General features: G+C 31.9%; 3 protein-coding genes across 3 annotated transcripts in view; 2 read left to right on the top strand and 1 right to left on the bottom strand.

Annotated features, from left to right (window-relative positions):
* LOC144855981 (Y+L amino acid transporter 2-like) overlaps positions 1-11,608 on the top strand; it is a 49,308-nt gene that overhangs the window by 8,979 nt on the left and 28,721 nt on the right. The window lies entirely within an intron of this gene.
* On the bottom strand, positions 5,177-7,590 carry LOC144855299 (translocon-associated protein subunit delta-like). The gene is made up of 6 exons (XM_078713116.1): positions 7,469-7,590; positions 7,095-7,213; positions 6,918-6,989; positions 6,723-6,812; positions 6,561-6,620; positions 5,177-6,457 (listed from the first exon to the last, which is right to left on the bottom strand). Exons 1-6 carry the CDS (start codon positions 7,581-7,583, stop codon positions 6,353-6,355), a joined length of 561 nt encoding a protein of 186 aa, XP_078569242.1. The 5' UTR covers positions 7,584-7,590; the 3' UTR covers positions 5,177-6,352.
* On the top strand, positions 8,035-11,375 carry LOC144855398 (G-patch domain and KOW motifs-containing protein-like). Its single transcript, XM_078713246.1, has 10 exons — positions 8,035-8,393; positions 8,675-8,874; positions 8,983-9,122; positions 9,270-9,373; positions 9,463-9,664; positions 9,757-9,889; positions 10,147-10,489; positions 10,604-10,764; positions 10,913-10,998; positions 11,134-11,375. The coding sequence occupies exons 1-10, from the start codon at positions 8,221-8,223 to the stop codon at positions 11,272-11,274; spliced, it is 1,683 nt and encodes a 560-aa protein (XP_078569372.1). The 5' UTR covers positions 8,035-8,220; the 3' UTR covers positions 11,275-11,375.

The following is an 11,608-nucleotide window of genomic DNA, read 5'->3' as shown; positions in this document are numbered from 1 at the left end:
TATTTTGCAGTCTGCATACGGTAGTTTTGCTAGATTATGAGTTTCATTAAAATTGGTAAATGTAAACTTATTTTCCTCATTACCTCCGTAAAATACATTTTTCTTGAGCCCACTTGATTCAATCTAGTTCCTTTTAGCCTCTCGGTAACTTTTGCTGTTTTGTTTCCGTCACATACATTCCATTCCATTATATCTCTTCCGATATCGAACATAGTAATTCCCTTTCTCCTTTCACTCAATGATTATCGCTATAGCTGTATTCAACAACCGTTATCTCTCAGAGCCTATAGTTATAATACTTTATAGGCAAGGTTGTTATTTTCTTATAATACAATGATCACAGGTTTTTTGGCTGTTTGCCTGCAAGAATAAAAAAAAACCGTTGTGTTTATCAATATAATCTAGAAGCAAACTTGGACGAAGAATAGATATTGTTTATTCTATGTAAAATGTTCTCAACCTAGGATCCGAAATTGTCTTGTAATTTTAAAGGTCTATCTAGTCTATAGTGTATCAAATTAGAAAGCATTTACGATGTTGTGTTGTTTACATTACTAGTTTCTAACAACTCTATTAATAAGTATGTTTGTTTAGTTTGTACGATGTCCACATTATAAAGTTGTTTTTCCACTGCTCGAACATACATATTTTGTTTGCACTCTGCCAGATTTCGCCAGCTACTCCCATCGAACCTTATACTATCAATTTCAATTTCTTTATTTCGGAAATTTCATCCATTTCAACAAACATACAAACAAAAAAAGAAAGAAGAAAATTCGCAAACTCTAAGCTTAAATATGTACTATGTACAGTCCCGATGGTTCCCCCTTATATAAGGGTTCCTAAGATTATACTATTATGAGTGAGTGAGTACTATGAGTCTATTTCACATTTTGCCAACATGATTAAGGTAAGTTGTAGGCCTAGGTGTGATATATATATAAACTTTATTTAGACACGAGACTGATGTACAGCACAACTCGTTCAATCAACATTGATTGTTTTTACACAAGTTCGTGATACTGTATTACAAAAAAAACCAACACCATATAAATACGAAAGAAACGAAAAAATTGAAATTGAAAAGAAACAAAATTACAGCAGAATTCCCTTCATCTGACACCTCTATTTAGGGTACACCATACCGGTACTTCCCGTGTAAACGGGAACCCTTATCGAAGTGTATAATTTATGGGGATTCTACTGTAATACATAATAAATCTTTTTGATTTCATTTACCTTAAAATAATAGTGATAAAACACACATTTTACATGATATTTAGCCATTTTAAAAGTTGGATGTACACCATCGTAAATTACCATACCATTATGTTTTACAATGCATTTTTCAGATACGTTTTAAACAACTTAACTGAATTTGGAAGGGTATCAACATTGAGACTATTCCATATAATTGCTCCACGATAAGACAGACTTCGTTTTTTAAAATCGGTTTTTGGCTTCGGGATGAATAGATGTGTATCACTGTGCCTTAGATTATAATTTATATCATTGTATGTAAATACATTATTTAGGTAAGGTGGGGCATTATCTGTCAAAACCTTATATATAACCATACAACATTCATATCTATCTTGATAAAATAAAGTTGACCAATTAATTTGTCTTAGTGCCTCACTACTAGGTGTGTCCCATGTTAGACCACACACGATTCGAGCTGTTCTGTTTTGGATAGTTTGAACTCTTTTCATTAGAGTTTGACTACTATTTCCCCAAATGATGTTACAATAGCTCAAGTAAGGTATTACAATAGAGTTTGCAATATGTTTTAAAATGTTTTGTGGAAAATAATAGCTACATCGTCTGAGCATACCCAATCCATTTAGAGCTTTACCTCGAATGTATTCAATCTGATTTTTCCATGATAAATGTTCGTCTATTATGATACCGAGATGTTTGCAATATCGAACGCGTGGTACAAGAGCATTATCTATATTAACTGATCTATTTTTTTCTTTGATGGTTGCCAATCGGTTTGTCGATCCGATCAACATGAACTCGGATTTAGAGACATTTAGACTCAATTTATTATTTTTTAGCCAATCGTGGATTTGTATAAGTTCTTCATTTATACTTTGGTATATTTCATTTTCATTTTTTGAAGAACAATAAATTATAGTATCGTCAGCATACATACTTATTTTACATTTGTTTGCAACTTTCGATAGGTCATTTATATATAAGAGGAAAGCAAGTGGGCCCACGATTGACCCCTGAGGCACTCCACATTGGATGTGTGTATAATCAGACAATGTATTATTTACATTTGTGAATTGCTTTCGCTCAGACAGATAGCTCTCGAACCATTTTAAAACATATTTACTTAAACCATAAAGTCTCAATTTGCTTAATAGTATGTTATGGTTTACCGTATCAAAGGCCTTTTTAAAATCTAGTAAACAGATTCCGACCAGCTTACCCTCGTCTATTGCACTATACCAGTCTTCCGTCACTTTTGTAAGTGCAGTAGATGTTGAGTATGATGGTCGAAAACCTGATTGATTTATACATAACAGATTATTATTATTCAAAAAAGCATAAAGTTGATTAAAAACGACTCGTTCAATTATTTTTGAAAGTATAGGTAGGACGGAAATGGGACGATAATTATTAGGGTTAGTTTTTTCACCATTCTTAAAAATTGGCGTGACCTTTGCTATTTTCCACGTATTTGGGAATTTACATGTTGTGAAGGAGTGATTTATGATTCTTGTAATTGTTGGGGATATAATCGGGGCAGACAGTTTTAGAATGCCCGGTGGTAAGTTGTCATGACCAGTGGCTTTGTTTTTTGAAAGATTACTTAAGTATTTATATACAAATTCACATGTGATGTGTTCGAATTCAAAATTTTTTTCGGTGAAAGCATCGATTTCATCATAATTTATATCATTTATTGGCTCATGTATTTGTGATGCAAGATTTGAACCTATATTTGAGAAAAATGTATTAATTTCATTTGCGATGTCCTTAGCTTTATAGAGGACATCGCCATTATCATTGCAAATTGTTTGAATAGTTTGAGTTTGAGATGGTGCCGACGCTCTTCTGATAATGTGGTTTGTGATGAGTATTTCCAAACGATAGGAATTTCATTGTGACCTGAAGTAATGTTATGAAAACGACCCAATTCTTCATCCAAAGATTTTAATCTCAAAGTCATCATTTCTAAATGATTCTATTGGGATTTCATAGTTCATTTCAACGTACCTGTAAAATAATGTCATGTTTAGGCTCATTGATATGACAAGGTTAGGTCAGGCGAAAAAAATACATAAATGTTCTTTTCTCAAGTTCAATGCTAGATTAGTGTTATTTTCGGTTTTAATAATGTTCATTCTACGAAATGTAATTGGTGTGCGGACCCTAATTCCAATCCTACGACGTCCCTCTAATCTTTTTTAAAATATGTGCAGCTCAAAATTAAGAATCGTTTGCTTCTTATTCTTATACTTTCTATAGGCTTATATAGATCAGAAAATGCCAGGTCTTTTTTATTTGTTACAGAAACCACATTTGGTACCATTCTTAGATATTCAGTATACTGATTAACTTTCAAGCAATATATTTGTTTTGTGGTTGATGACATCAACCACAACATCACAATTTATAGTTACAGTAAGTTGTACAGTAGAACTTTTAAAGTGGTCGTTTCTAACCGTTTTTTTTCATTTAACTTCATGTATCGAAAGGGTTTAGTTTATCTTAATTACCGTATTTATTCGAATAAACACCCCATTTTGAATAAACGCCTTCCTCAAATAAACGCTCCCATAGAACATCATTTTGAATAAACGATCCCCTTCGAATAAACGCCCCCAGGTCCTTTATTCGAATAAATACGGTAACCTTCTTTAGTCAAAAAATATTATTAAGGACGAGGAAATATGTGGAGGGATACTGCCAGAATCACCGAGAATAATTATTTACCAAATCTACAGCTCACTATGTCGGTCGGTTGGTCGGATGGTCGGTCGGTCAAATTTGAGCACGCGACTGCAGCCATGTATATGGCCTTGTTCAACTACCAACCCATCATAACGAATGTTATTATAGATCAACTATGCTAAATTACTGACCTGAATGAGTACCGTACATTAAATAAAACCGACCTAATATTTTCCCCAATGTCCCAATCATTTGTTTAATCCATCAAAAACAACATGGCAACCTTTAGGGAGTATTAATATATTGTTCAATTGAAATCTCCAATATTGTTAAGTTTAAAGATGACAGGCTAGGTCACGCAAACGTTGTCACCTCACAATAGGTTACCTATTATTACTGCTCCCGTTATGATTCTTTCTCTTTTAATAATCAAATTAGGTTAAGAAATTGAAATCTGAAAGTATATTTCTTTGGATGATGTTGTTTCTGATTAAGTGCGGTAAGGGAACATGCTTTCATCATTAAATTCCATTAAATTCACACTTTCACATTCTCGTCCATAAAGAAGTGTTTAATATCTGTTTTCATTGTTCTAAAAGTTTCTAAAACATCATGGTACTAAAGAACTCAGTATATCGGTAACATAGAGTAGGCAACAATTCCAACTTGAAGTTGTTGTTGTTGTTGTTGTTGTTGTTGTTAGCTCAGCTAAAGAATTTGTAGTTTATAGATGATATTCACCTAGGCCTAAAATTAATGAATTTACATACGCTCCTCTGGGACATCTGATTGGTCAGAAATGTGAACGAGGTGACCACGAAAAATGATTTTTAAAAATGATTAAATAATAGTGTTTCTAGTTGTATTGTCGGGTTTGATTTTCTTGCATAAAACATTTTCAAATAACATTCCCTCTATAATGTTATCAAAGAATTGTCTGCAACTTCTGCTTGCCGAGGTCCCTGAAACCGGTAATTTGTATAAATTAATTTACAAATTCTTATTTCTGATTGGCATGATGCAAATGAATTACTTGCGGTTGTACATGGAAAAGCTTGATATGGTGGTCATCGGGGTCGAATCGTTTCACGTGAGGCTGTCAAAAACTAAATGTGATATTTTTAGTTACCCGTCTTAATAACACTATGTTAAGATCGCAAACTTATTGGAATTTAAGTGACAAAACTGTCCTTATTGATTCTAGTATGAATAAAACAAAATGTACTTTGTGTGAACAATACAATACAAATGCAATGTTTAAAAACAGTTAACATTTTCCAATTGTTTTTATTGTTATAACCAAACTTTGTCCAAATGAAATAGAAAGAAAATTACAATATCAAATTCAAAAAACATTTTACAATTCTGATTTAATTAATACCAGGAAAGATTGAAATTACTAATTTAAGAATTTACAGGTTTAACTTAAGTACTGTAGTGGTAGTAGTTGCAGTGGATCGAAAGATGTCAATGATATAAATGTAAAGCCTCTGTTACCCATTTAAAGTTAATCCAGTCACACCCCGTCAAACTGCATTTCCTGTTAAAAACGAAATTATTCTCTTTTGAATCCCTGGGAACCTGTCAATGTTTGAATGAATAGGTAAGTTACACCATATGTTTATGGATAACATTAATAGCAAATTGTTATTGTTTCTGGCCCCGATTCAAATACACCTGTTGTGTGGATAAAAAGCAATTGCATTTTGTATGTTTCAAACAGGCTAATGTCATTTGATTACACCGGGAATTTTACATACACAATTTGGTTTAAATTTGTTTGTTTCTTTTCTTATCTAGAATGTATAAAACGCTAATTTGGAGCATATGTAATAATTTCTAGTGTTTTATTAGTCAGTATGTTCAGATGAAAGGAGGCCTAGCTAAAGCAAGTTTTATATTCTATGTTCACCTACAGGAATTTGTTATCACTAGTATGTTATTAGGTAGCTTTTGATTTGCGACGGCCGCGGACCGACGACCAGCCTAACCTAGGTCAGGTCGACCGATGAAGAGGGAGGAGCAAGGACAAATGTCCCATTATTCCCGCATGCGCAAAATGAACTAACATGACATACTGGTCGGAATCGAAAGCTCCCTAATGTATATGCTTGTGATATCTTCATTATTGTATAGAACAAACTATAGTTTAACATTGTCAGTCATTTATTATGCTTAACAGTTTTCTTTTAGCCTGTGTAGATAGTATTTAACTTTTCTTTCCAGTGTAATCCAATGTCTTGTTCAGACTGTAAAATTAGATTCTGCTAGTGTTAAACCAGGGATGACTTCCTCCTGGTTAAACATTAAGCTTTAGCCTGATTTAGTCCGCTCTAGGCTTGAATAATTATCATTTATTGTTACAGAGTGAGCAACAGAGCACTCGTACAACTTTTCTGATGGGGCAATTTTTATTTGGTTTGACTACAAAATTGAAAGTAAGTTAGGCCTGGATGTTAGATTTAGATCTGTATGCCATGTACCATACAAAAAGACTTGCTGCTGTTACTATCACTTCTGTTCTTATCCAAACACCAGTATTAACACCCTAAAAAAAGAAAAGGTAGTTTATTTAGTATTGAATACTTTTATTCTTATTTTGTGACTTTTGTTTTTAAAAACATGTTTCTTTAATTATCTAAGTGTTTTACCTTGTGTACAACTGGGATTGTAATAAGTGGTTTAGAATCGGTTTTACCATCACGTTGAGCCTATAAGAAAAAAAAAGGGAATAATAATTTATGTAAATTACTATGCAAATAAATTATTTTTAAAATTTTAATCGGAAGTTTATTGTTACGTTTGATATCTACCTTTCTCATAGCACTAAATCCTTCTTCATCATAAATTTTAACATTATATTCGCCGACTTTGGCTGCGTCATGTTCTTCAACCCAACTTACCTAAAAAAACAAAGCAAAATGTATTTATTAAATATATATATCTATTTAGTTTCAAAGGTCAAGAAATCCAGAATTAAATTGTAAATAAATACGCAAATTACTTACTTGGTACTGATTATCCCCAGTTCTACCAACCGGCATTTGATTACCATTTATATCAGCATTCAAAAATAAATTCTACAAATAATAAAATTATGTTTAAATTAAATATTTGATTTCTTTATAAACAAACGTTTCCACCATAGCATAGTAGAGTATTAAACAACCAATGAGTGACAGTACCTTAACTTTATTTTTACAATCCAATGTAAATTCAACAGTGAATACGGTTTTTGTTGATGTTATTCCATCTGTTGTTGTATAAAATTTATTTTTTATTTTTGCACCTTCACATTTTTGCCCTTTAAAAAATAAAATAAAAACAAATTTGATTAATAGGCTAGCAAAATTAACGTGAATAATATTGTTCTCGGCTAGGCCTAGATGGCACCAACTTTGATCGCCCGTCGGGAGGCCTGCATCCCGTGTGCGGTATGAGTCGAAACATCGTCCTTTGTCGCTGTCCTTCTTTTCTATTTTTTACATAATTAGACAAGTTATGGTGTGTGTTAAATGCAACTATGGTATTACAATATAATAAATAAACGTAATAATACCTGATACTAGAAAAGGGATAACAAGAAGGATGCTAAATATAACTAATTTTGCCATACTGATCTGGTCAAAACACACAAAAAAAGACGTGAAAACCGAAAGGACACGTCGCATCATTCTCAACGATGAGGGCGCTAATTTTGTTAAAATTAAATTTTTTACATAAAAATTCTTAATAATATCCATATTCTTAAGCGAATACATTTATTGAAATACAAATTTAATATTTATATTTTATTTCTAATTTTAAAGAATTATAACATGCACTGTTTTTTAGCCTTTTAGGGTGTATTATATTATAGTTTTAGTTGAGACTGTTATTGTTAAAATAATGGCTGCCCCCATGCATGGGTCGGTAGCGATGAGGGCGCTAATTTGTTTGTTAAAATTAAATTTTGTTCATGCAAATTCTTAATAATATCCATATTATTAATCGAATACATTTATTGAAATACAAATTTGACATTTGTATTTTTTTTATAAATTTAAAGAAATATAAAATTCACTGTTTTTTAGCCTTTTAGGGTGTATTATATTATAGTTTTAGTTGAGACTGTTGTTAAATCATGGCTGCCCCCATAGGCCTAGAGGTCGTTAGCGTAGTCGACCAACCGACGTTCCCTGTACGTTTGAACACAAACAACACGTCGAAGGAGTGCAATGTTTACCTGAAGTTCTTGGGTTTTTCTAATATAACTGATGGTATAGACAGTGTATATTTTTAATATCACTAGGCCTATATATACACTTTACTATGGCTTCCGATGATAATAAAAAACCTCTTTCATTTGGATTTTCAAAGAAAAAGAAAGAGACAAAGATTCTTGAACAAAAAAATGGTCTAGGTTTAGGCCTAGAAAGCAGTCTTGGGACTACAGGTAGTGCGACTGATTTAATTACATCTCTTGAAGGCAAAAGGGTTGTAAGGTAAAGAATGGAAACTTGTTATTATATTAATATGTCTAGGCTGTAAGTTGTAGTAGGGTAGGGTAGATATAAATAAATAAATAATGAAATACTATAGGCCCTAGTAGTACTATATAATACTGGGCTGTTCTACTACTAGGCTAGGCCTAAGAAAAAAATGTATTAAAATAAAACTATAAAAAAAATAGAATAGCCACTAGGCTGAACTGTTTATTGTTTAGATATTTCATACATAAATGCATAACTTTACTAATACAGTAATATAAAATTTTTACTTGTAGTGCTGTTCCCAGAGAAGAACCTAAGGAGTTGGTGATACCTTTGTTAAAAAGAAACACCTGGTCAATTGGTTCAAGATCAGTGAAAAAGCCAAAGTTAAATGACAGTGCAAATCCTGAAGAAACAAATGACTCGGTACCCAATTCATCTACTAATGAGAAAATAAAGCTAGAAGAGGCTGCTGTTCAGGAAATTATATCTGGTGTGTTTGTCGTCCTACTGTTAATTTATTTTAAACATGATATAAATGTTACATTACTGTATAAATTAGACAATAAAATGTTATGTTTCTATTCTTTTTGAACTTTAGATACAGCAAAACAGAATTTGGAATGGGAAGATAGAGGTAATGAAGATATGGGCATGTCCATCCCTCTACTGATGCGGAACAAAGTACCAGATGGATTTGAGACTGATGAGAAGTTAGATGTCTCCATACGTCCTGATGAGGTATCAGAATCAACATCAGTGTCATTTGATCATCTAGTTATTTGAATCATTACCCATGTTATCAGTTAATCATAATTGAAGAAATCATTTGTAACTCTTAAAATATTTAAATAAGGTGCTCATGCAAATTATTTTTTATGTTATTAGGCCACTGATGCTAATTACGATGAGGTTCCTATCACCCAATTTGGATTAGCGATGCTAAGAGGAATGGGATGGAAAGAAGGTGAAGGTATTGGAAAAAAAACAGAGTGAGTAATTAAGGAGGACATAGCTGTTCTTAAGTACATTAAAAAGTTCATGGAAAATTAATTTAATCATTTTTTCTTATTTGTTTCAGAGTTGTAAAAATGTTAGAGCCTAAACCTAGGCCTAAAGGACAAGGATTAGGAGCAGCCCCTAAACCTCCTGAGTTATCAGGAAAAAGAAAAAGACCTCTGAAACCAGGAGAGAAGAGGCCAGAAGAAGCCCCACCAGTAGGGTATGCTAAAGGTATTGATGTTATGGTAACCAAAGGTCCACACAAGAATATGTATGGTAGAGTAAGTGTATTTAAAAAATTGTGTTTACCGTTTTACAGTTACTCTTTTATTTTTAAATGAAATTTACTCATTCCTTTTACTTTTTTTTTTAGATTGAAGGAGTAGATGAGGACAATGCACAACTTATATTAAAACTTGCAATTGGTGGCCAGACAGTAACAGTTAGCCAATATGTAGCGAATATTGTTGATGATCATGAATACAAGAAATATGCCAAAGACTTAAGTAAGTTGGTTTTTTAAAAAGTGTAAGAATGGTGTGGTGCAAACCACAGGCTACAGCAGTAATTTCAATTATTAAATGCTTCCTGTGATGATTTTATTATATTCATATAAAATATTTGATGACTTTTTTATTTTGTCAAATTCATTAGTTTAAGTCTGAGGAAGTTTTAAACACTCTGGAGTATGATTTGAAATTGTTATTATCTTTACCCTGTATTTAGCTTTGTATTAATAGCTTCTTTCTAAATCTTTTTAAAGGTAGATTAAGTAAACCAAAAGATAAAGAACAAGATAAAGATTCAAGAAATGAAGATGTGTCAAAGATAAGAAAAAGAAGGGAAGAAGAAAAGTCTACTGAAGAAAAAACACAAAGACATCAAAACCAAGATGATGATTATGAAAGAAGAAAAAAGCATAAAGAAAAATATAAAGAATCCAAACACAGAGATGATAAAAATAAAGAAAAATATAGAGATAGTAAATACAAAGAAGAATATAGGAACAGTAAAGTAGAAAGTAGACACCCTAATAAAGATAGAGAAAGCATGCATAGAAGAGATTACTTTGATGAAGACACACATAAAAGTAAAACAAAAGAAAGGTGTTGTTATAATTATTAATTTTTCAAAAAAGTTATTATTGTAAAATTCCAACTACTGTATACAAATTCGTTTTGTTAAATGTTACCATATAAATGATATTGTATTCTTTGTAGATCTAGTAAATCTTCACATTGGTTACAAGCAGATCTAAGAGTGCGATTTATAGACAAGGTGTACAAGAAGGGTAAATATTACATGTCAAAGGTCAACATAGAAGATGTTGTAACTCCAGATCAGTGTACGTGTAAAACTGATGAGGGTTACCTTATATATGGTACGTATTAATTAGTTGTCGTTTGACTACAAAATCCTGTCAACTTGACTTTATAATCTTCGGGAAATACTGTAACAGTAGCTATAACGAATTTAGATATTGATAGTTATTTGCTGTTTATAATATGCTTGCTTTTATCTTTATAAAGATGTTTTGGAATCGATGGTAGAAACTGTTATTCCAAAAAGTGATCCTGGACATGTAATGATTGTACTTGGAAAACATAAAGGAAAGGTACGTTAGTTACACATACATGCTGTCTCTGGCATTGTTTTCCAAATAAATTACCAGGCTATTATAATATACAGTACTCAATTTTTTCATGGACAATGAAAACTTTTTATATACGCCTACATATTTTTTTTTCAGCTTGGTATAGTCATAAAAAAGCACAAAGATCGACAAAAAGCAGATATCCAGCTCCTCCAAGACAGAGATAAAATTGTGCATTTAAATTATGAAGAAATATGTCAATATGCTGGCGATATACACAGCAATGTAGACTTTTAGCAGTATTCACATTTTTGCAGAATTATAACCTCTAAAGTCAAATTTATAGTTTTATATGTACTGTACATGTGTATGTAAATAAATGATATGTAATTATTGTATCATTGGTTTGGGGTTTTTTTTGTAAATGTGGAGAACAATTTGTTTTTAAATGCACAGTAAAGTTTAACCAATTGGGATAAATAAATTAAATAAAAAAGGTGTCTAGAAAACTAAAGAGATCTTAGACACCCAATAAAAACTGAGTGAATAAAACCTTGACAATGATTAACCATGGGATTTAGGTTGAACCAGAGAGAATTCTTCTTTGGTTTACGAACACGCCCAGTGTGCT

Source organism: Antedon bifida, chromosome 11, assembly GCF_963402885.1.
Source record: "Antedon bifida chromosome 11, ecAntBifi1.1, whole genome shotgun sequence".
Classification (NCBI taxonomy): Eukaryota; Metazoa; Echinodermata; class Crinoidea; order Comatulida; family Antedonidae; genus Antedon; species Antedon bifida.
This window is presented reverse-complemented; position numbering and strand designations above follow the sequence as displayed.

What these genes read in the sequence shown, in the direction of transcription:
- LOC144855299 (XM_078713116.1), bottom strand. Translation starts at nt 7,583, where the DNA reads ATGATGCGACGTGTCCTTTCGGTTTTCACGTCTTTTTTTGTGTGTTTT. An exon ending in TATCCCTTTTCTAGTATCAG is followed by an intron (nt 7,214 to 7,468) that starts GTATTATTACGT and finishes TATTTTTTAAAG; the next exon opens with GGCAAAAATGTGAAGGTGCA. An exon ending in GATTTAGTGCTATGAGAAAG is followed by an intron (nt 6,621 to 6,722) that starts GTAGATATCAAA and finishes TTTTTCTTATAG; the next exon opens with GCTCAACGTGATGGTAAAAC.
- LOC144855398 (XM_078713246.1), top strand. Translation starts at nt 8,221, where the DNA reads ATGGCTTCCGATGATAATAAAAAACCTCTTTCATTTGGATTTTCAAAG. An exon ending in TCTCCATACGTCCTGATGAG is followed by an intron (nt 9,123 to 9,269) that starts GTATCAGAATCA and finishes TTATGTTATTAG; the next exon opens with GCCACTGATGCTAATTACGA. An exon ending in ACAAGAATATGTATGGTAGA is followed by an intron (nt 9,665 to 9,756) that starts GTAAGTGTATTT and finishes TTTTTTTTTTAG; the next exon opens with ATTGAAGGAGTAGATGAGGA.